At 41.3% G+C, this 22,780-nt stretch overlaps 1 protein-coding gene and 1 long non-coding RNA gene across 2 annotated transcripts in view; one reads left to right on the top strand and one right to left on the bottom strand.

Annotated features, from left to right (window-relative positions):
- The window catches only part of RFX8 (regulatory factor X8), a 31,112-nt gene extending 8,659 nt beyond the window's left edge, over positions 1 to 22,453 (top strand). The window contains exons 5-16 of the mRNA XM_083820588.1: positions 2,307 to 2,372; positions 3,837 to 3,900; positions 4,784 to 4,918; positions 5,004 to 5,081; positions 5,520 to 5,633; positions 6,263 to 6,413; positions 8,019 to 8,077; positions 11,523 to 11,679; positions 13,221 to 13,315; positions 14,499 to 14,613; positions 18,464 to 18,755; positions 22,337 to 22,453. Coding sequence (XP_083676714.1) covers positions 2,307 to 2,372; positions 3,837 to 3,900; positions 4,784 to 4,918; positions 5,004 to 5,081; positions 5,520 to 5,633; positions 6,263 to 6,413; positions 8,019 to 8,077; positions 11,523 to 11,679; positions 13,221 to 13,315; positions 14,499 to 14,613; positions 18,464 to 18,723 — 1,294 coding nt within the window. The 3' untranslated portion in view covers positions 18,724 to 18,755; positions 22,337 to 22,453. The remainder of the gene's footprint in view (positions 1 to 2,306; positions 2,373 to 3,836; positions 3,901 to 4,783; positions 4,919 to 5,003; positions 5,082 to 5,519; positions 5,634 to 6,262; positions 6,414 to 8,018; positions 8,078 to 11,522; positions 11,680 to 13,220; positions 13,316 to 14,498; positions 14,614 to 18,463; positions 18,756 to 22,336) is intronic.
- On the bottom strand, positions 11,524 to 14,478 carry LOC310892616. Its single transcript, XR_014578251.1, has 3 exons — positions 14,056 to 14,478; positions 12,095 to 12,191; positions 11,524 to 11,654 (listed from the first exon to the last, which is right to left on the bottom strand). It is a non-coding gene; the product is annotated as an uncharacterized lncRNA (long non-coding RNA).
- Positions 22,454 to 22,780: the final 327 nt, after the last annotated feature.

The following is a 22,780-nucleotide window of genomic DNA, read 5'->3' as shown; positions in this document are numbered from 1 at the left end:
AGGCTATTAAGCACCCAGATATTCCGGCTATTATGAAAGCTGTTTCACTGTCTGTGGTATTTTATAGTATAGTTACTTAATTGAATACACATTCTGCAAGAGAATGGAAAAATTATACCTGCGGGTTTGCTGCCTGTCTTTGCTGGCTTTATAGTGGAGCCATGTTGCAGCAGTCCATAGAATGACAACAGAGCAAGGATAAAGAAAGGGCAGGGCAAGGGATCAGGTTCTGTACATGATCAAGTGGCAATCAGTTATTGTGAGTCCAAAGAAATTATTCATAGGCAACTCCAGGCTCATTTCAAATGAGAACCTTGCTGAAGCGACATCCCTATCTATCAATGCACTCAATATTAAAAATAAAATAAATTTTATTCAGACAAAAATAATCTTGCTAGTTGCAATTCTCTTGAGAGTTGTAAGTCTCTTAACTATGAAAGTATTTTGTCTGATGCTTCCTTCATTTCAGCTGTTGTGTGAAGCCAGACAGCTGTAATTAGAGCAGCTTCCACTCTAAATACAGCCGGTGCCCCTGTCCAGAGCCAGCGTGAGCACCAGCAGCCACTGGGCAGGCGGGTGCCACTACTACTTCTTAGTGTCTATTAAAGGACAGCAGAAGAAAATACAGAAAAATCAGTAAAAACAAACAATCAAACAAAACAACAACAATAAAAGTCAACAACAACAAATAAAATGCAGCTGGAGAGGCATGAGCATCACTAATCCACCCCCCGTACCCCCAAATAAAATAGGCCACATACAAAATAAGCAGCGGTCTTGGCCATCTAAGTCGGTTTATTTCCATCAGGTTTCTGCAAATAAGCAGGAATGCATAAGAAAATACCTCATTTTTACTGTCTTCTTTATAGGGTTCAGTACTTTTAGAAACGAATTAATTTTATGTGATCCAATAAGGTTGGTAAAAACACCACCACCTATATATATATATATATATAAATATTTAAATAGAGAAGTGAAAATAATAACATATACCTGCAGGGACAAATTTTCTTCTTGCAGGAGTAAACTTCTAGTTACAGCTGGGGATATTTAACCCATAAAGCTTCAATCTGTAAGAGTGTTTTGGTATGGAAATTTCCAGGTAATAGTGAAGAAGATTTTGAATATGCCACTGCAGTGCAGCCCAAATTCTGGTTTGCGGAGCAGACCCAACAAGTGGGATAGACCTTACTGGCTTGTCGCCATCCCCCCCTGGCAGAGATGGGGGTGTTTCTTTGAACAGTGAACATGTCCCCAATGACTGCTGTCTCCTCCCATGCCTGAATCGAGGCCCACATGCAGGTACTTCTCCTGTAGCATCTACCTGAGGGGAAGGTGGAGCCGAAAGCCCAGCTGAGAGACCCACACATCCACCCAAGCTCCAGGCTGTTGAAGAAAGAGCTGGTTTCTGAACTGTGCTGAAAACAGTGTTTCTTGACCCTATTGAGATTGTCACTTGCCATGTTGCTGGTAGTAAGGACCTGGGCCTGTGAAGGGTCTGGCAGGTTGGGAGCTTTGCTTGTTGGTGTCACAGAAATGGCCGTAAGATTAAAATAGCTTGCCTTTGACTACAAAGAGGCATTTGCCTTTTGATAGTCAGCAGGGCCTTGGATGTGTCATGTTGCTGGGCTGGAACAAGCTCACAGGAGGAGTGAAGAGGATACTCCTACAAGGCACCTGTGAGCTGCTCTGCTTTGAAATCTTGAGGTTTTTTGAAGATATGTATACTGTAACTCTGATGATGATGTGGAAGTAGTGTAAACAAGCAAAGCTGTAACCAAAGGGGTCTCCAAATGCATTATAGGAATTTAACAATTTACGTTACACTAGGGAACTTTGAGAATGAGGTCTCCCTAAAATGGCAGCTGCTGTGGCAGATCAAGGAGGCTTGGAGTATGGCAATGGCATATGAATGCCAGTGAATTTTAGTTTCATGAGAGTTACTTTATGATCTAGTAATAGGGAAGGCTTAGACCTCTGACTTTCTAGTGAAGCAAACTTGTAATTGTATAAAAAAAATCGGATGTGACTCTAGGAAACTATCCTTTCTAATCTCAGAGTAATCCAACAGTCACGTTCACCATACTCCTTCCTTTCTTTTTTCCTTATTCCTTCCTGCTCTCCTGCTCTCCTGTCAGTCTTCCTGTCATCCCTACCTCCGCATTTCCCTCTTCAGCTCTAGTTCCCCCTTCCCAGCACCATCTCAGCCCCATGGGGAGACATGGTTGAACCCCCGTGGCTTCGCTGTATCCTATTGCCCTCTCCCTTCACCCACCTCCCGTGCTGTGTGCCCTGTCTCTGCCCAGGCACCGCTCTCCAGGGGAGATGACGGCCGCTTCTGCGTGGCAGCTGAGCACCCCGACGGGCACCGGGTGAGTCCGAAGCCCCTCTGCTAGCAGCAGGAGCACGGCCGTGCTCGCCTTAGCTAGCAAGGGCAGGATGGGGGCTGGCAGATGGGGCTCCCAAGGGGTCTGTGGGGTGCAGGAGGGAGAAGGCTACCGCCCGCCATCCTCCCCACACAGGGGGAGAAGGGAGCCGGGCAGCCCGCCGAGGGGGAGCGGCGCTGAGATGTGTTGCCATAGCAGCAGCGGCAGTAGGGAGAGCGGGCCGCCTGCTCGGGGAGAGCAGGAACTGGAAAACGCTCGTTAATTTTGTTCCACGGGCTTTAGCAACCTGCAAGGACAAGCCATTTGGTGGAAGTACTACGAAACATACACGTTTAACCATTCTTCTGTTTGTGGGGACCGAACACATGCAATATTGATGTCGTGCCTGGCCTTTGGCGGGCGGAGGCAGAGGGCAAGGTAGCTTTTCAGATGGCAAGGGTCAGTCCGTGGACAGCAGAACATGAGGGGGCACATTCAGTGCCTTGAGTTCCCACATAGATAAGCTGGCATTTCTGTCTTCTGTCCCTTCAGGACATACAGCGGTGCCCCGGTTTATCAGGCCTCACAGCAGCCCGCGGTCAGCAGCACGCAGTGTCCTGTCAGAGGGCCTGGGTGCTGGCAGTCACCGAGGGCAGCACGCTTCCCGCAAAGCCCCGACTGCCACCCCTCAAAAGAGGTGTCTGCCAAAAGACTGCCACGAGGGCCCTGGTGCTCAAAATGTCTTCAGGGGCTGCGAGCAGGTGTCAGCAGATAGGGGTAGCTGGGGGAATCCAGTTCTCGCAGCTCGTCCCTTTTCCTAGCAGCCTTGCCGCTCTCTCCTGCAGGACCAGCCTCGGCAAAGCAGGCATGGGGAGAGGGAGGGAGGGGATGATAAAGCAGGAAAGCAGCCCACTGCTCCCCCAGCCTGGGTTTTTCAGCCAAAAGCCAGTTGCCAGGCCTTTGCAGGGCCATGGGAGTGCTGATGGTGTGGAGCACCACGGAAGACTTGCAAAGTACATGGGGGACAGTCGGAAAAAAACTGCCATCTAAACTGATAAAAGGAGCAGAAAATGGGGCCATTATGCAATCAAAGCACACCAATGATTATGCTTCATTGTTTGCATGTCTGTAATTTTTATTATTATTCCAAATGAACTGCAAATACAACTACAAAATCATGTATTATGTACAGGAAATTGGAAGATATTGCTCTGTTAAATGGCTAATACCTTGCTGTCTGTGGAACGAATAGCTCAGTTTTATCTTAAAATGAAGAAATTAATCTTCAGACTCATTAGAAAATCCTGGGGCTGCTGAATGACAGGAAAGAGAGGGTTTTTTGTTTCACAAACTCACTGCTGTCTACTTCAGCCTAGTGCTCTCTATCCACTTGGAGATCATTTTCTAGCTAAATGCATAATAAATTGGTGTGCTTTTTAAAAGGGTTTCATGTTGTATATTTCACCACAGTGGAGATGCCTGCAGTTCGGCAGATGCAGCTGGTTACAAGAGCAATGGCCAAGAAATAGGAACAGTGAGTTTTAGATAAATTAGACTTAGAATAAAATGGTTTTCTGTCTATTTAGTTAGAACTGCTATATAACATGTTCTAATGAAATACAATTAACCCATCATAATCCCTGAAATAATTTTTGTTTGTGTAACCTCACTAAATGCACAGCCTTCCTTTTCTGAAACCCACTGTTACAGCCCCTCATGCTGCTGAGACAGTGTCCTTTCAATCACTGTGAGTTTACTGGCACAAGGGGTCTTTAAAATACTGTGATTAAGAGAAAGGAACAGCATCCCTGCTCACCAAAAGGGGCTGATGCTAGGCTAACCCCTGGCAGTTCTCAAATATGTGTGGGGTAATGAATTGGCGTGACACTGGGGTTGTTGGAAGTCAGCCTGCAGAGCATGAGCAGCAGAATTATGGGGACCAAAGTGAGGAAAATGAGAGACTGGATGTCTTTCTTATTTTTGCAGAGCACTCAAATACAGTAATGAGTGCACTGAAGTGCATGTAACGACAGCTGATAAAAACCATTCTGCCACCCCTAGAGCAAAGCCAACTAACTTTAGCCTTATTTAGGAGGTTCCTACTGTGAAATGAGTGCTATAGAAAATATATGTGTGTAAGATATGTATAGTATTAAATATTCACTTGCTTTGGAAAGAAATTCATGAACTATTTGGAATTTGAACATTTAGTCAACCTTCCTATTTCTTTCACTCACCCATACTTTCTAAAAAAACAAACAAACAAACAACAAAAAAAAAAAAACACAAGCATTTATGTGAAGCAATACATCTTATTAAAAATAATGTTATACAACTTCAAGAAAGTACCTTTAACAGGAGTGGCAGGATAATTGTGATTCTTTTTAATTGTTTAAAATAAATTCTGATGCATTGAGGGCCAGGTTTTGCACTATTTTCCACTGGTCACTTATTTGAAGACTGAAGAAGACAGATATGAATACCTTTTGCCTGAATTCAGGACAGTCTATCCTTGGGAGCAAGAGTTAGCGAAGAAATACCCCTATGAAATGGTACGTTTAAGTATTCAGTAATCAAGCAAATTAGCTCATTGTCTGTGTGATCTTTTTGCACACTCTTTTTGTTCACCTTCTCCAGGTTGTACTGCTTGCAAATGAGTACAATAACTACTGCCAAGTCCTTTTACAGGTTGTGAGAATGGAGGAGCTTGACAAGGTATGCTTTTGCTTCAATAACACTCGAGGTGTCAGCAAACATCTATAAAAATGAAATTGTTTCTTTGTAGCTCATTTAGCTGATGGTTTTATCTAAGGTAGATGAACATTTATAAACAACAGGAGTATTCAGTCAAATTATTCTGGAATTCTTAAGGACCTGCTCTAACTATTTGATGTTGTGGGCACAAAACAAAAGGCTATAGACACATATTTCTCATTGTATCCACGTATCCGTGCTACGCTTCGTTTCTCTCCTCTTTCTCATGCTGCCTTGCCAGGTTCAGCATGCTGCCCCAGGATGCTCCCTGCCGGAAGCCAGCCTGGCTCCAGGACTATTCTTTTGCTTCTGTGCTAACGTGTGTCATTTCACAGAGTCACACTTCATATTTCGGTAGCATAAATTTGGTGAAAATTCATAAAGAATTTTGTGCAATAGGTGGAAGACTGTATCGTGTCATTCTGGAAGTCTCTGCAGCCTGAAAAAATAGCATTTATGTCCTTGCCAGATGTGTGCGAGCTATTCAAGTGCTATGATAGGCAGCTATTCCAGGTACTGTAGACATGTTTCTTGTAATTATTTTGTGTTTGTGTTTTTTTGCTAGCTCTACCTGAGAAAGACCAGCTGTTTGTTGTGTGATGTACAATGGCATTTTATTATTATTATACTTTTTTTTTTTTTTGAGACAACGCAGTTTGGATTTTGGATCTAGTGGAATTTGAGACAACTGCCACTTTGCTGCCATATCTTCCCTTGAAAGTCCCTAACATCAATGGAGTATGCTGTTATAAATGTGGTCTGTGGTTCTGGCATGAGGATATGTGACTGAAATTCTGACCGATAGCTGTTTTCTAAACTTCAAGGAGTTATTTTTCCTTTGATAACACTACTGAATTTCTCAGTGACATACCACATTGACATACAGAGCTTTCTGCTCAAAATGATTTGCTTCTTATTCACAGCAGGTCAAAGCAGTGTCCAGTAATTAATTCAGGAAACAATGCTTTCTGCTAGATCTCGTTCCTTCTGCTAATAAATGTAGCTTAGTTACTGCCTTAAGCGGAGGAAAAGGATAGTCTTTTTTCATTATTTACATTTAAGCTGTCAGTGCAGTTTTATTTCATGCTGCTGTAAACACATGTAGTACACCAATCGTGCAGCTCCATACATTTGTATTGTAGGAAATGGAGAACATTCTCCTTCGTGACTTCCTGGAGGAGGTGTCCGTGCAGTACCTGAAGTCAATCAGACTGTTCAGTAAAAATGTTAAACTCTGGCTGCTTAATGCTTTGGAAGAGTTGCCAGTGCTGCTCCAAACAACCAAATGTAAAGGTATGTAAGTAACAGAGAGATTTCATAAAGTAATCTTTGCTTAAACTGCAGAGAAGATTGGGTTACAAGACTCTTACAGAAATTATTTTAAAAACTCTTTTAGCTGAAGTAACCTTGAGAGTAGCGAGGACTAGAGTTGGCATACAGTTAAAAATAAATGATCTCAGATGACATGAGAGAACAAATTTAAGCCCAAATTATTCCAAGATCATGGTAAATTAAAGTGTACTTGGATCTTTTTAAAGATATGTCTTTTGCTATGATCACTTTGACTGTGTTGATGACTATGAATAATAAGCACCCTGCCCTCGAAATTTAGGTATTCTTCTGTCTCTTTACCTTGCAAGTGGTTTTATGTAGATAAATTAATTAATGACTATAGGGCAGTTCAATTTAAAGTGAAGAAAAAAAAAAAAGGCCCACAGGGAAACTCTGACTCTGTCATTAGAGTAGGATTTGAAAAACTTGTAATATACAAAGGTGTGTATTTGTAAATATGTACGTACATGCATACATTTATGTATGCAAATATGTTCATGCATACATAATGTTCAAGGACAGGTTGGATAGGGCTTTGGGCAATCCAATGTAGTGAGACGTCCCTGCCATGGCAGGAGGTTGGAACTAGATGATCTTTAAGGTCCCTTCCAACCCAAACCATTCTGTGGTTCTGTGATTTATATATTATGCTGAAGAATCTGGCCAAACCAAAATGCTGCTCAGTTGCTCACTGAGTGAGAACCATCGCTGCAGTGACAAAGCAGGGCTCCTGCGTAGACATAGGACTGTGCTCGTATTCATATGCTTAATAATGACATGCAGTCAGTCTTAACTCTGGCAGTTCTTACATTTAAATGCTTGGCAGAGCAAATTTAGTAATCTGCTTTTAACACATTTGTGTGCATGGAAGTGCATGTAATTAACCAGCCAGAACCCTTTCTCTGCACATCCAGGACTGGGTTTATAAAAACATCAGAGATACAGAAATTTTCACTTGAAAACCATTGCTTGTCTGCAAAAGATTTTAAGTTGTTTTATTCTTGATTTTCCTGCAACTAAGAATCAGTTATTTTAGATTTTATTCTAAAAAAGGGTATTCTTGAACCACGCTTTTCATAATTCCAATACATTATAGACAGGAGCAAATACAGCAACAGAAATCAGCTTTTATTAACAATTCTGAAGAATTATAGATGCATAAAAGTGAAAAATGTGAACTCTCTAATCAAAAAATAGAAGGTTTAGAATTAATGTTGCCATTAGTCATCTGAAACCATACACATAAAAGAGTATTTCTCTTGCTTTCTTGCTTGAGAAGTATTTCATGGAGAAAAAAAAAAAATAAAAGAAGTATTTTTCCTGTGCATCAGGGGCTAACAGGTTTGTAGTGAAGGAAAAGTAGTAACTTGGGCAGCTGCTGCTTGCAAGCTTTAAATTGGCAGGGTCCCCAGCACAGAACGCAGCTCAGTTACCTCCATGTGCCCTGAGCTAGCCTGCTGCTCCCTGAGGGGTCTGCTTTCTCACTTAAGAGATCTGTCTTTATTAATGTCTTTAAGAATGTAAAATATTAATGATATGAAACATCTGCCTCTTCTTCTTTGACAGAAGTTACACTGTTTATAAAAAGACTCAGGAGAAAGACAGATCTTTCTAATATGGCCAAGGTATGTTCTAGAATCCATGAAATAGAAAAGCTGGGCATCTCACTCGCTCAAGAAGCCCACCTGCAGTCGGGATTATTTATGAGATGCTCCACTGTAGTAGAACAACAGCAGCACAGGTGTTCTTGTCTGTATACCGACTGGTCCAAATCATGCTCACCCTCCTACCCACCTCTGCCCCATAGTATGTACCCCTCTGGATTTTGTGAAAGCCTCTGAGGTATGGTTAGCAGTCCTCCACAGACAGGAGAGCATCACTGTAGTTAGAAGGGTCAGGTGACACATGGGAAACCACTAATATATTGCTTGCAGTGAAACTGCATGGTCTCAAAGTCTGTAAGGGCACAAGGCCTTGAGCTTTTTCATGGATCTCAGGGATCAGCTGGCAAAATCTTCTCCATCCTCTGAGCAGACAGTGTTGGAAGAAGTGCTGCAGGGAACTGTCCTCTGAACTGTACTCCTCAGGGCATCGCTTTATTTCTGGGGAAGAGAGAGCCAAAATATATCTAATATCTCTGTCTACTTTTTGCTCTCCAGTATCATTGTCAGCTACAGTGACAGATGAGATGCATCAAGGAGCTGTGCCCTTTGAACACCATGAAGTAAATTGCTTCGTTAACCTGTACTTACTCACTGCTGCGCTATTTTGATCGGCTGTGCCCTCCCTGCAGCATTCCTTCCATTGCTGTCCTTGGATGCTTCCTAAACCTTGTTTTTTGAAGTAGCCCAGGCCATAACACAACAGATAGGTCACAGTCAACATTTAATTTACACCCTCAAGATTTAGGGCAAGAGAGTTTTACCCTAACTGGGGGGGGGGGGATTTTACCCTAATGCCAGCGGCAACTTCTAGCTGCTGCATGTTCACTTTGCACTGTTTAACCAACACAAATTGAACCTTGTGAACCTGAGAAACTGTGTCAGATCTGTACTTACAGCTTGAGCACACTCTCAGCCTGGTTCTTCTTCATGATTATGAGCTGCTCACACTATTTGCACAAGGAAATGGTATTTGCACCTTCTCTAGGGCCTCTTTAAAATGTGAGGAGGTCAAAGGAGCTTCAGTGTAATTGATGATTAGTCCCATTGGCAATTTAAAAACAATAGTTTCAACAAGTGACAATATGTAAGTCCTGTAAATCAACATCCCCATGATCTTTCAGCAGTCACACAGCCTCAATTTTACCTTCTGTTAGGGATCTTACCATTTCGCTATTTATACTGGGCTCCAGTGACACAAATACCAGATAAAGATTATCCTGCAAAATTACTTCCCTGTCTAATGCATACCAGAAGATGGTTAGCTGGACACCATGGGTGTTTAACATTTTCGGCATGTGAGAAACACGCGGATGCTTCACAGGGAGGTGGATGTCACTCAGAGAAAAGCACGGAGTGTTTCAGTCGGTCAGACCAGACCCTAGGTCTGCGTGGACCTGTATCCTGTTCTCAGATGCTCAGGTAGAGCAGGTATGCATAGAGCAAATGATACCCTACTTTTTTGCCATTGTACTCTCCAGGCTTACCACCAATCTGAAATGAAGGTTGTATCCACATTCTTTCATTTAATAGCCCGGTTTGGGCATTCACAAAGTCTTGGGGTTGTGAGTTCCAGGATTTGATTATTTCTTGTGTGAAAAAGCACTTTCTTTTATTAGTTTTAAAATTTGTGCAATTCTTCCTGCAGACCTCTATCACATCCTTTCTCGGCTATTTCTATCTTAACCTGACATTTATTTAATTTTCTTGTATGGGAGCCTAATCAGCCTTCTTGGTTTTCTCTGTCTGAAAAGCACGTTGAATTTCAACCAGAGACAGGTGGTCAAAGCAGGTGACAGTGCTCCTAATGAGAAGTATTATTGAGGAACTGTGCAGCTGCAGCTTCAGAATGGTGTAAACACACTGTCCCTTGTAGAGTACTTTGCAATAATTTCGCCACCTGGTGAGAAAATCTGAACAATTTTGGCAGGGTCAGCATTCAGAAGAGAAAAAAGTAACTTTCCCATCATGTGGAGATAAAGCAGGCTGACATCTGCTACTACCTGGATATACAGAAGTAATTAGGGTATAAAAAGGAGCGAATTCCCTGTGAGAATGGAATTTGAGTATAACACGTGTCATTTCCTGGGGCTGATTCCTGCCTCTGGTAAGCTGTATTTAAGTGTTGTCAGGGCTGGCTCTCAGTCAGTTGGAGTATTACACTTAGTACACTGAAGTGCAATGGGTAAAAAATGCTAAATACATTTCTAAAACACTTAAACATGGAGCTGGGTGCTAGCATCCTGCTGAAGGTGCTGCACCCGGTAGTTCCCAATGTTCACATTGTGTGCTCTTTGACACTGGAAACTCCATGTAAAACAAGGAAAGACACTTTGTCTTTAACTGAGCTGAAAAAAACTACCAAGTAAATATGAGGCTGCTTGTGATATTTCAGTAACGCTAGCACAATAATGAAGAACAAAAGTTCTAGATTGGGAGTTATGCTTGAAAATAAATGTTTGTGGGGTCACAGTAAGTAGTATTCTCTGCCATGCACCTGATGAATGGGATTTGTTAAAATGTTCATGAATCCTGAAGTTTTTTCTGAACTTTACAAAAAAATATTTTTCCTCTAGAAGGCAAAACTGGACACGAATTATTGATATAAATGCCCAAATTCAACAATCTTTGATCTCATAGGTTTCAGTATGAAAGTGAGAGACTAAATCTATGGATGAATGAATTTTAATAGATTCAGGTTTAATTTCCTTCATTGTTTTCCACTTAAAACATTGTAATCAGGAATCTGAAGCAATACTGTGTGATATTAGCAATTAATTAAATAAAAAAGGAAGAGATGAGGATCAAAAGTTATGCTGAAAATTGCCTGCAATATCTGTGTAAGTAATACTTCTGGGAACAAATATAAAACCAGATTCTTCATTGACAAATGACTTAAAAGCAGAGAAATGGGACACAATCCCTACTATTATTTTAATTAATGCCCTATTTCTAATCTTATTTATACCTTCTCAAAGGTTTGAGCAACTCAAGAAAACTTGCCTTTTAATTTAATTGGGACATATTAAGGATCGATGTCATTGAGGGAAAGTTGATCCTAATATACCACTTCATTTTTTAGACAAAGTAGTGTTATTTGGCATAACTAAAATAACTATAGGCAAAAAGAATTGTGCAGATACTTCAAGCATCTGTTAGTCTTGTCTGCTCCATCACAGACACCACCACAAAGTGTCACTGAAAATGGTATCACCCAGAACAAAAACACTTGAAGACAACATAAGATTCATCTCCTTTGATTCCTTTTTTTTGGATTTTTTTCCATTTGGAGACTGGTGATTTATTTAAAATTCCAATTCTAACTTAACATTGAATAAGAGAAGCTTTTTTGACTGAGTTAAGGGCTTGAAAAAATGAAAGATATTAACTGTTTTCTTATTATCTGTAGACAATGCGAATAGTCTTGAACAACAACAGCAAAGTCACTGGTCTGAGATCAGACTTGCATGCTGTCATCAACCAGGGATTTGTGGATACTCCTGGAAACCTCTTTCAAAAGATGTTTAGGAATCCGGATGAACTGCAGAACGACACAGAAATCAAATGTAATATTTTTTTTCTATATTTTTCTATCCATTTAAGCCCCTGCTTGACATTGTTAAAGCTCTAGCATTTCCTTTTGTTTATTCATGGCATCTGCCCTAATGGGAATTATAGTCTTGCAATAACCCTGTGTACTGGAAAGGAGCCAATAAAATTGAGAATGGAGCATGTAATATTATCCTTTTAACTTTAAAGGTTAAGAATGAAAGGCTTTCGGTACTGATTCTCTCTTAAAGCTCTCTACGGCAGCAGGAGCGTGGTTTGTGTTTCTAAAATGATTTATCTTCCAGAAGAAGGTTGACAAACAGGGACATTCACTTTTAATGCTTGTCTTTGATAAACAGAACTTTCCAAGAATTGCACTTTCCCTGTTATTAATCAAAGTACACAACATTACTTCCCGTGGCCGGATTTTACCTGTTGTATGCTGAGCTGGACAAGGGCTATCGACCTCCCAGCTTTCTTGCCCTTTTGCTCTACTGCGGCCTGTAGAATTGGTGCTGAGCTGTAAACACTGAAATACACAGTTTGCATGCAGCCACGACATAATGCATTTGCCGGTTTAATGAAAAGCGATGGGAACATAATGGCAAGTTAATTCTTAGATTAATGGACTGCCATTTAAATTATTAGCAAGAGGCAGGCATCTCGGACCAGGCTGTGCTCAGAACTGATGGAAGAAGCCTGAGCTCTTTGTTCCTGGCCTGCTGCCGGCACGCTCTCTGACAAGGGATGCACCACCGCCTTTCTGTGACTGCTTTCAGCAGGAATAATAATTCGCTTTGTTCGCAGAACCACCAGGAGATCCCTGCAAATAATATTTATATACGTCTTCAAATCAAAAACACCATGCAGGAAGTTTTTATTTCATTTACTCTTTATATTAATGATTATCTTTTCCAAGATGGATTTGCTGCATTTCTCTGTTCCCATTGCTTTTCCAAATTGTTATTTTTAATAAATAATGCTTCAAAGCTCCTATGCGTATGCCTTCTGGCAGGAAGGCCTCTTAGCCAGAAGGGTATAGACTCTGAGGGGTACAGTTGTGATGTACCTCGTGGCACTGAGTAGGTTCTAATCCTCTGGGGGGACACCTGCACTGGTTTTTGGCAATATTATCTACATTTCCGCTGAGCTACAGAATATTCTGTAATTTCTGTTATTGTTTTAAAACAGTTTCCACCCCCTCAACAGACAAAATATTTTTTTTTTCTCAACCCTATAAAAGCTTAGATAAGCAAGTTAGTATTGCATATAGCCATATGCCAGCTTGGACTTATGAAATGTTTACTCTTTCCACTTTTGCCATGATGACTATGTTGGTGCAGATATGGACATAAACTTGAATTCTGACTGATTTCAAATCAGGGTGCTAATCACCATTCAAGGAATGGCACAGTTACATTAATCAAGATGCTATAAGCAGATGTCTTAATATATTTTAAGCCAAAGATGAAAGAAAAAAAAAAGCTAGAAACTGCAGAAACAAACCAAAAAGTAAGCCAATCACTTCAAGTAATGATCTCCTTTCTATGTTTCATAGGTTTGAATGACTTAATATCTTTGCTGGCACCTTCTACAGATATTCGGGTTCTCCTGAACTGTATGTCTTCAAATCTTCAGGCTTTTGTCATTGAGGTATAAAATTAATTTAATACTTTCAGAAAAGGAAGAGTGATCACACCATCTATCCCCCTACAAGCTGACTGTCAATAGTTTGCAGGAGCTACATTGTATACCAGCAACCTGACCAGACTGCAGATTTGCATAGACACAATTTATGCATGCTGCAGAAAAAGGGGGAATTAATTGGCATACAAAAATTCCATCTGTGCAAACAACTACAAGCCTATTTCTGTGGATATATCCACTTCGGTGATTTCAGAATCTGGTCTCATTTTGTAGACACATGCTATAATAATGCTCCCTTATACACCAAGATCCATAAGAAAAATGTTAGTATAAACAAAGAGAATACTTCATGATTCTTGCAACTGTTGATTCGTGAAACTGTTGTTTTTAAGCAGGTGGCAGGAGAGTGATAAATTCTAGCACAATGGCTCTACCTCTTGTGAAAGATTTAAGTTAGATCATCCTTGCATATAGATCTTTCCCCAGGTTGCCAACTCTCTTCCATCACCGATACAGAATTAGTGATAGCTTGGTGGTATGACTGCACTCTGTCAGTTGGACAGACCAATGAATTTAGGGCCGGGGGTGGTTTAAGTCTTTCATTATTTTTTTTTTCTTTTCTGAAGAAGCAAGATAAACTGTACTTCTTCAGCTTAATTATTTCCTGATAATTCATGTGGGTTTTGTAATTAAGATTAGCGCTTTGTAGTTCTGTGGTGCCTTCATCTCACAGACCCATCAGTTACCTCATGGGATGGTACAGAGAAGATGGATTGGGACTTCTCCTGGGGGTTCACAATTATAAGGCAATAGACACAAGCTGCAGCAAAGGAAATCTGAACAGATAAAAAGAAAACAAACAACCAAAACCCCAAGTAACAAAAGCAAACAAACAAAGCCCAACAACAACAACAACAAACCCACAAGAATAGTTCACCACAGGAAAAGGTTACCCTGAAAGGCAGTGAATACCTTGGAGATATTCAGAACTTGTCTGGACAAGACCTGAACTAAAATGACGTTCAAAGATCCCTTTCAACCTAAGCTATTTTAGGTTTCTAACCAAAAAGCTGAATTTTCCTCCTTCATATGCAGTTTGTAGAGGGGAATTATCCGCAACACAATATGGGATCCTTTTAACCAGCTTTATCATAAAGCAACTTTTTTTTTTTTTTCCCTCTATTTGCAGCCAAGCAGGAATAAAGAGGAACTTAGGAAACTGGCAGCCGATTTCCAGTTGAGATGGAACTTCCTATTAACTGCCGTGAGCAAGGCTATGACACTCAACTACGCAGACAGCTTTGGTAAGTAAGGGCTTTGTGAGTGCCACCTGATGCACCCCTCTGGGACCTGGGGTGGCAGAGGCACCGGGCCACTTCGACGGACAGAAACCCAAGCTACAGCCGAAAGGGGCATCGCTTCTCTAAGGTGAGCAAAAGGGAGGGAGGCAGGGAGATGCAGCTGGAGATGGTGGGAAGAGCAGGACTCCCTCTTTCGGCAGAAGCTGTCGTTTGTCTGAGGGGGAACGGCAGACTCAGGTGTGAGCATTGCAAGGGCTTCAGCAGGAGGGGTGGTGGGGAGCTGGGGCACTAATACGGCAAACCATCAAAATTCTGCATCTCCCCGTGATAGCTTCCAGACTTCCAGATTCTGTCTGTATAATACAGGAATAGCAGATCCAAATACTTGTCAATAAGGCAGTTAGTTCCTCTGACACCAGATACAGGCTCCTTCCCTTTCCTTATGCTTACACCGATGTAAGTGCTTGCCTAGCCAGCAGCAAGCTGTTTAAGATATTAAACTGATTGAAAACTAGTCACCCCTCCAGTTGGGTTAGTTTTCTCTCTGTTTTAGTGCTCGGAGCTGCCAAGCATCAAATCCATCACACACCAGTGCAAGGCAAGAGAAGTGAGGGGACTATGAAGTCAGATTTACTCAAAGTAGCTTGAAGTGGCACAACCATGTCTTGAATCAGCTCTGTCTGTCTGTTTCACTTCTATATGGCTTCAAACCTAACTACCTTTCTCTTTATTTGTAAAACCTTTCAGAAGCTATCTGTCTATTATTCATTCTGGAGAAATGCACCATCTCCTCTGAGTAACATCTGATCCCAGACTGCATGAATCACTTTTTAGATTTTCAAAGACGTACCTTCATATTTTTTCCTGTTCTGTTGGATGGAGCTTCACACAAATAGCCAAAAAACCCTCATTATCTTCTTAGAAATCCCCCTTCAAAGCTCTACTTCCCTGTGTTTTCTACAAAGACATAACAAAGGGGTATGCTAAGGTTACTGCCTTTTATATTCTTCAGTAATCTTTCCCTCTTACTGTCTATGTTTGTGCATGTATGTGCGCACCCCTTTTCTGCATCTAGCTGTTACCTTTTGCCTTATAATTAGATCGCAAACTCCCAGGAGCAGGATTAGAGTTTTGTTCTGTGACTACATGGAACATAGCACAGTTCAGTCCCTTGCCCATGGGCTGCTTCACTAGAGTAGTAATAAAATAGTCATTCCTCTCTATCTCTGCAGAAGAGTTCTGCACAAAACTCTCCCACATTGGATGCAATGTTTTGACCACTGAGTGGAAATCGTGAATGAATTCCAAGAACAGCACTGGAAGCATAATGTTTACTGAAATTCCCCATGGTGATGAAATCCTCTCCCTTCTTCCCACTATGAGAAGAGTTTAATGAATTGCCTCCCTGTTCTACAGTTGCCAGTGGCTGGGAACACAGTTAATGCCATCTGATGTAGAACTTCTCTTCCTCTGCTAAGCCTTCCTTAAACTAGTTACAAACAATGTTTTCATCCTACTTATGATAGCCTTATTACTATACTTCATTAGCATTAAGATTTAATTTATTCTCACATATGACAGAGTTTACAAAAATGCCTTTATATCTTTCTCTGTGATGCTTCAGTTAAACTGGTCATTACTACCTTCTTTCTTAATACCATTGGTTCCTTAAGACATTGGGTTATATGATCTAACAATGTTTGTCCTTTCCCTTTTTTCTATTCCGGTAGGGTTTTGAGCCATAGTGGACAAGGCTTAGGCAGTTACCTTAACAAGCCACCTGGTGTAAAACTCTGTACTCAGGGTCATTGCTTTTCAGAAATTTCTTAGATCTCAGCATTTCTTGCAGGAATGGTGGGCTTCCTGCAAGTCAAAATACGCAGCATGCACCGAGGAAACAAAATTACTGGGGCAAAATGTCGAATTTTCTGTAAATGTCTGTCATGTTCATTCAGTGTGCCTCCCCACAAAATAAATCACATACGAGTAACCAAACCCAGACTTACTTCTGTGTGGGGCTCTTGCTTGGAGCTTGGCACTTCTGGCACACAAAATATGCTGGCATTCCGACTTACGCCTCTGAATTCAGGATGGTTTTTTACCCTCTTCCAATCCAGCCTCTACACGGTGCTCAAGTGCAGTCGGAAGAACTGTGCAGTTACTCCCCTGTAAGGCTGCAGGGAGCAAGTGTGCTACAGCAGCCAGGGCTAACGGGACTTAGTGGCACTAAGGGACGTGGTGTAGTGATGGGACTCAGAAATTCAGGTCGATGGTTAGGCTTGTTGATTTTGAAGGTCTTTTCCAACCCTGATGATTCTGTGATTCTATGCTGCAGCTCTTTCAGTCCCACCTCCTTCCCTGCAAATGTACCTCTACATACCTGCACCACAGAACCTTACATCAGCTGGTGCACCTCCATTTCCTTTATCAGTCTCCCTTCTGCAGCATTCAGGGGCGTGTTGCTGAGACACGCTGGTTGGACAGTCATCTATGTGCACAGCTACACCTGCTTTGGAACTTCACATCTACAAAATGCTTCCAGGGTCCTGATCCTGACAGTTCTGGGTTCTGTTAAGGAGTGACTGTAGAAGTCCCTGTGACTGTCTAACAGTTCCTACTATGACCTCCTTTCAAAAAGGGGACACTGGTAGATTTATATCCAAACAGCTTCGGATCATGAGGATTGCAACAGCTTCCTGACCACTGACTTACACAAGTTTCATCTGTGTCTTTTGTCAACACGGATGATTCACCAGATACCACTGATTCATCTGCAAAAATAGTCCTGGACCAGTTTGCAATGCAAACAGCCTAACATTTCAGAAATTAATTTCTGTGACGTTATTTGCTATTAGCAGTTAATGCATTCCTCTTTTGTAAGCAAGCTGCTTCAACTTAATCTCTTTTCAAAACTGTGTCCCTTCATTATCTCAAGGGACAACTGGAGTGGTAGCTTCTGTCTCATGCTTACTCTTATTTAATATGCTGAAAACTCCTGTGATATAAGACTGTTGGAAGCACTCATTGATGCCTTGTGTCAGGTCTGTATAGTCTGAGCTCAAGTTTAAAAGTCCCCATCCTTGTCACGTAGATAAATGAGTCCTATCACTTATTTTGCTATCATTTAAAGATCCACAAAAGGACCAACAGTGGAAGCAGCAGCTTCTCAGACATCAAAAGAGGCACTGTTGCTCATTTTTAAAGCTCTGGAAGTCTTGATTGTGCATAGGAATTATATCTTCTCATTGATGTCCATGTAAACATGTTTGTGGGACGCAGAGACTCTGAATTACTTGATAATTCCTACGGAAATTTATGGCATGGGAGAAGACCTACACTTCACTTTAAGGGCTTTCAACCAAAGGTATAATTCAAAATTCAATGGCCTCAGTGAGTCTTTTTCTTGACTTTTAGCAATTATACCCCCAGCTGCAAGGTAGGCCATTTAATGTCATAGGTACAGAACATACAGAAGTAGGAGGGTTTGCTTGCAAAGAGGTGGAACGTTTTGTCTGTGCAAGGGGAAAACAGGGATGACGTGGCTGCTGATAAGCCCTGTAGTAGCAGTGAATCGGGGGGAAGAACTGGAACAAAAAAGCAAATAAACACAAGAACACTTTTCTCTGTAGCTATAATAAGGGGAAAAGGATTTTGCTTATATTTAAAATCTGTATTTGGTGTATATTTTGCCATGATATTTGGAAGTACGTAATTCTGTAAGTATTATTTAATGAGTGCTAGACTGCTTTGTCTAGTCCATTACTACAATAAAGCCCTTCTAAAAAGAATACATCATGAAAATATGCAAATTAAGAAATTGCTACAATTATTTATTTTTTTTCTTTAAATCTAGGATCCTGGCATTTGTTTAATTTGCTACTCTTGGATTATGTTGCTCACATTTTCCAGTCCTATATAGAGGAGGAGGGAGCTGTAAGCTTCTATGTCACCGAGCAAAATGACCCACCCGTTCTGTTGGTTTATGAGCCCAGCTACCTTTGGGGCTATTTTGCAGAGGAGCAACCTCAAGCCAAAGCTCCACAGCCAGCTCTCATAACTCTGATGCAGAGCCCGAGTAACATCAGATTAAGCGACACATATTCAGAGTTCTGAGTTGTTTGGAGGACACAGCCACAGGCAGCAAGGTGAAATAAGATACTAGCTCTAAAGAAAACTGAAGAAAAAAGAAAAAAAAAAAAAGGGAGAGAGAGGCCAGAAATTGGGGGAATTGGGAAGGGCACTCTGGTAGGTTCAGCACAGCTTGTGGGCTAGCAGACCAAATGGGCTGCATGTATTTACTGATCAGAAGAGAGAGAAAATGGTGTAGTCTTTTCTCACTACTGGTAGCACCAAGAGGCTCTCTGTCTTCCACCCAGCTATTAATTTTGTCAAAAGATATAGAAATGGGAAATCCTTGAGGCCTTTCTGCCGTGCCAGACTTTCTTGCAGTCAGTCCCCTGGTTCAAAATTAGCAGCATAAGGGATGACATACAGGTAAAAAACAAAATGTCCAAGGCTTCTTAGGACACGAGGCTAAATACAAGGCCATATGGGAATCTGGATCAAGCCTCTGTGGTTAATACAACTGATATATTTATCACTCGTATGTTCAGCTGTTTTCAGATTCCTCTTCCATGTAATAACAGCGCTTGTCTTCTATCTCAGAGAACACTGTGTTTTCCAGAACACGGAGCTGGACAAATGTTAATGGCACCAAGATTCATGAAGAAAATAACATTTTGGGGTGATCTTGCTATCATTATTTTATGGCTTATAAACTAGGACCAGGACTGGAAATTAACTGTTTTAAAAAACATCTTCATTAGTTGTAAAGACTGTTGGAGGACCCTTGCTTTTAAATGTGATATGCTAAAACTAGGTCAGCAATGAAAATCGGAGGGGAGAAAGAAGGCACAGAGGGGACAAAACAAGAATGATTTACGCATAGGTCATGGGTTGATGGACAAAATAAAAACTTATTTTGAAATGCAGTATAATGACCTGTCCTGCCATACCACCTTAACTTCAAAAACAAGTTGAGCTGGATGCAGGGTATGACCAAGGAATTGCCAAACCACTGATGGCCAGAAATCAGGAGATAAACCAGTACAAAGCTTACTCAATGTCTGTCCTGCTTCCTGTGCTCTTTCACTCTGCTGTCCATATGGGGTTTTTTATGGCCTCTGTGGCCATTGCAATGCTCTTAAGCAGGTGACGGCAGACAAGGATTTGACCCGGGTTGTTTGTGTAAGTGATATGCCTATAAATAAATGTGTTGGGTTTTTTTACATATTTTGAACATGACCTCAAAACAGAGCAAGGCTGGTTAGAGTGAGGGACAAGGGGTGCCAGAGTAAGAGAGGATGGGTGTAAAACCCGAAAAGGGGAGTAGCACCACTTGAGAAGGTATGGAAGAGGGAAGGAGAATGTAAAGGACTGGGAAAGTGTAGGAAAAGCTTAGAGGGGAAAGATCCTGACAGATAATGGAACCGAAAGCCCCAGGTTCCACCAGCCCATGTGCCAGACTGATAGTGGTAGGTGAAAAAGAGAGCCCTGTAACAGCCTGCTGATGCTGTGGTTCAGTTTACGGTTTGTGAGGGAGCTGAAATACTCAAACCTGCAGCTCAGAAGGGTTTCAGGAGCAGAGTGGGTGAGCATTTCTGGCAACTGGTGTCCTAAGAATGGGTGGTACTCCCACCGCACCCACTGCGGGCTCCTTCTCTTTGGGCGTCAATACTAATTCCACAGGTTGCTGAAAATGCAGCTCCCAAAAGCGTCTCCGTCTCCTACCATTTTGTTCACGTTACCATCTCTGTAGATCCCCTGAACGGATTCCTGTCGCAAAAAGGGGTTGTCTTCTGTGACTTTTGATCACCTTCCCCTGCTCCCAGGCAGCCATCTGTCCCTGCTCCTGGCTAATCCCCCTTCAGCCAGAACCCGTCCTGTGAGGTATACAAACCCTCGGTGGCATCCAACAGCCACGCTGCTGTTTCCAGGGCTGTACGTCTGCTGCCAGACTTCCTGCACTGCGTATCGAGGGTATAGTTTGTATTTTTTTTTCCCTTTCAGTCCTTTACCTCATGCAGCCTCTGCAGATCTCTCTGGCCTGGTGTCTCTCTTCAGCTCCCATCCTCCACTTCATCCTCTGCCAACAACACCAACCTCCGTATCTTTTTCATCTTGTCCCACAAGGCATTTCTATGCCTTCTATGCAGCCTGTTATGCTTGGAAAAAATCTGTTCATCGCACCTCCACCCGCATCTCATTGAAATTAGTGCTAAAAACTCACTTCTGCTGTGAAACCCTGGAAAAATGAGAGGGAGGACTGGTAACAGAAATCAGAAAAGAATCTCCCAACCTTGCCCTTGCATCAGCAGCAGCAATACGCGCCTGTGTCTTAGCAGATCTCTTCATGATCTTTCAGTTGTCACCTTCATTTTTCCTTTTCCTTCCCCATCTGTTTTTGGTCCCCCATCCCTAGTTCATGCTGAATATAAATTACACTCTTCAGCAGAGACACTGTATTTTTCCATGTATTTTGAACAGTGCAGCACTTTTTTTTTTTTTAATTTGAAGCATGAAAATCATTGTTAATAATCTTGAAAACTGAATATATTCCAAGCTGGTGATGTCTCCCGAGGAAAACATTCTTTTTATATAAAAAAGTGCAGAGGGAGGGGAATGAGACAATGCAAGATTTAAACAAACTGGCTTAATGGACAGTGTGGCAGGTTAAATGCTATATAGCCGAATGCAAGTAGCTTGAACTAAGAATTGTTGAAACTGATGGCACAAACAAAGATGCTCTGAGTGAACTGTAATCTGTAAAAGGGCAGCTCAGAGAGCATTGGCCTGATCTTTATTCCTTATCACAGAGCTTGCAGTTGCTTTCTCTCAGCACGAGCAGCATTTTTTCATCTAGAAAATCCCATTCTGCGCTTCTTCTCTTTGTTCACTTGTTACCAAATTAAAATCCTATTAAACTGCACACCTGCAGTGGGTTTATCTGCAGAGCACTGTGCTGTAGCTTTTAATCCAATTCCACGCCTCTGTACCATACAATATACAGCAAAGAGAGGCTGAGGGAACACTGCTTGTAGCTCTGCCGGCAGAGAGCAAATCAAACACTTTCATTTGTTAAAAAGGAAGGAAAAAAAAAAAAGGAAATAATTAACTACTTCACTTAAATGAATGGTAGGTGTTCATCTGAGTGCTCTGAGTAATCCAGGATACAGAGATCAAGATCAAGATCAAAATCATTAACTGAAATGATCAAAAATAAGAATAAAGTCCCTGCTTAAATTCAGTGGCAAAACTTCCACTGATTTTAAGAAAGACAAAATTTCAGCACGGAAAAGAAGTCCCTGGGACGGGGGAGAGATGGGACCGGGATTACTTGTTTTGGAAGAGAATAGACACATATATAGCAGACATTATACACATTATAGCAGACACATAAAGTGCGAATGATGTATCAGAAAGTATTTGTGTCCTCCTATCAGACCTTTGCCACCCTATGAGGAAATGTACTGTGTATCTCCTCTTGTTGGGCTAACACATGTAAAATTAGGTGGGGTATCTGCAAAAAAAGAGAAGGTTCAGCAGGAAAGTAGAGAAAAGACTTTTATTTAATGAAGGGAGAGAAGACTTTTTCATTAATGAAGGGAGAAACAATGATTTACAGTCCCTACAATGAAAACATTCATGTTTCTTTTCTAACTTTCAGGTCATCCAGGTGATTTGGAAGACAAAATAGCTATAATTTTCATTAAGTTGGATCTTGCTGTTGGAAGGGAAGCAGTTACTACTCAGAGATGGACAGAATTTTTCTTTTAGTTTTACCTCCCATGGTCAGGTAATTTTCAGAGAAAATCAGCCTGACTTTTGAAAATACTTTATAAGGATAGACCATTCTTGTTTCTGATATAATTTTAAGAAATACTATTTTCAATCTCTTAAAGTTAAGATCTTTTTATGTAAATACTAAATGCAAAACTGTGCTAGTAAGATGGTTACTTTAAGTCGTCACGTGATTTCGTTATTTGAGTTTATCTGAATAAAACTTCAGAATAAAAAGGTGAAATATTTGTGTTTTATTTTTGTTCCTTGTACTTATCAGTTATCAGTGTACTTATTGTTATCAGTGAAGCTGGAGACCCACGTGAAGTCA

Source organism: Anser anser (assembly GCF_964211835.1).
Source record: "Anser anser genome assembly, chromosome: 1".
Taxonomy (NCBI): domain Eukaryota; kingdom Metazoa; phylum Chordata; class Aves; order Anseriformes; family Anatidae; genus Anser; species Anser anser.
This window is presented reverse-complemented; position numbering and strand designations above follow the sequence as displayed.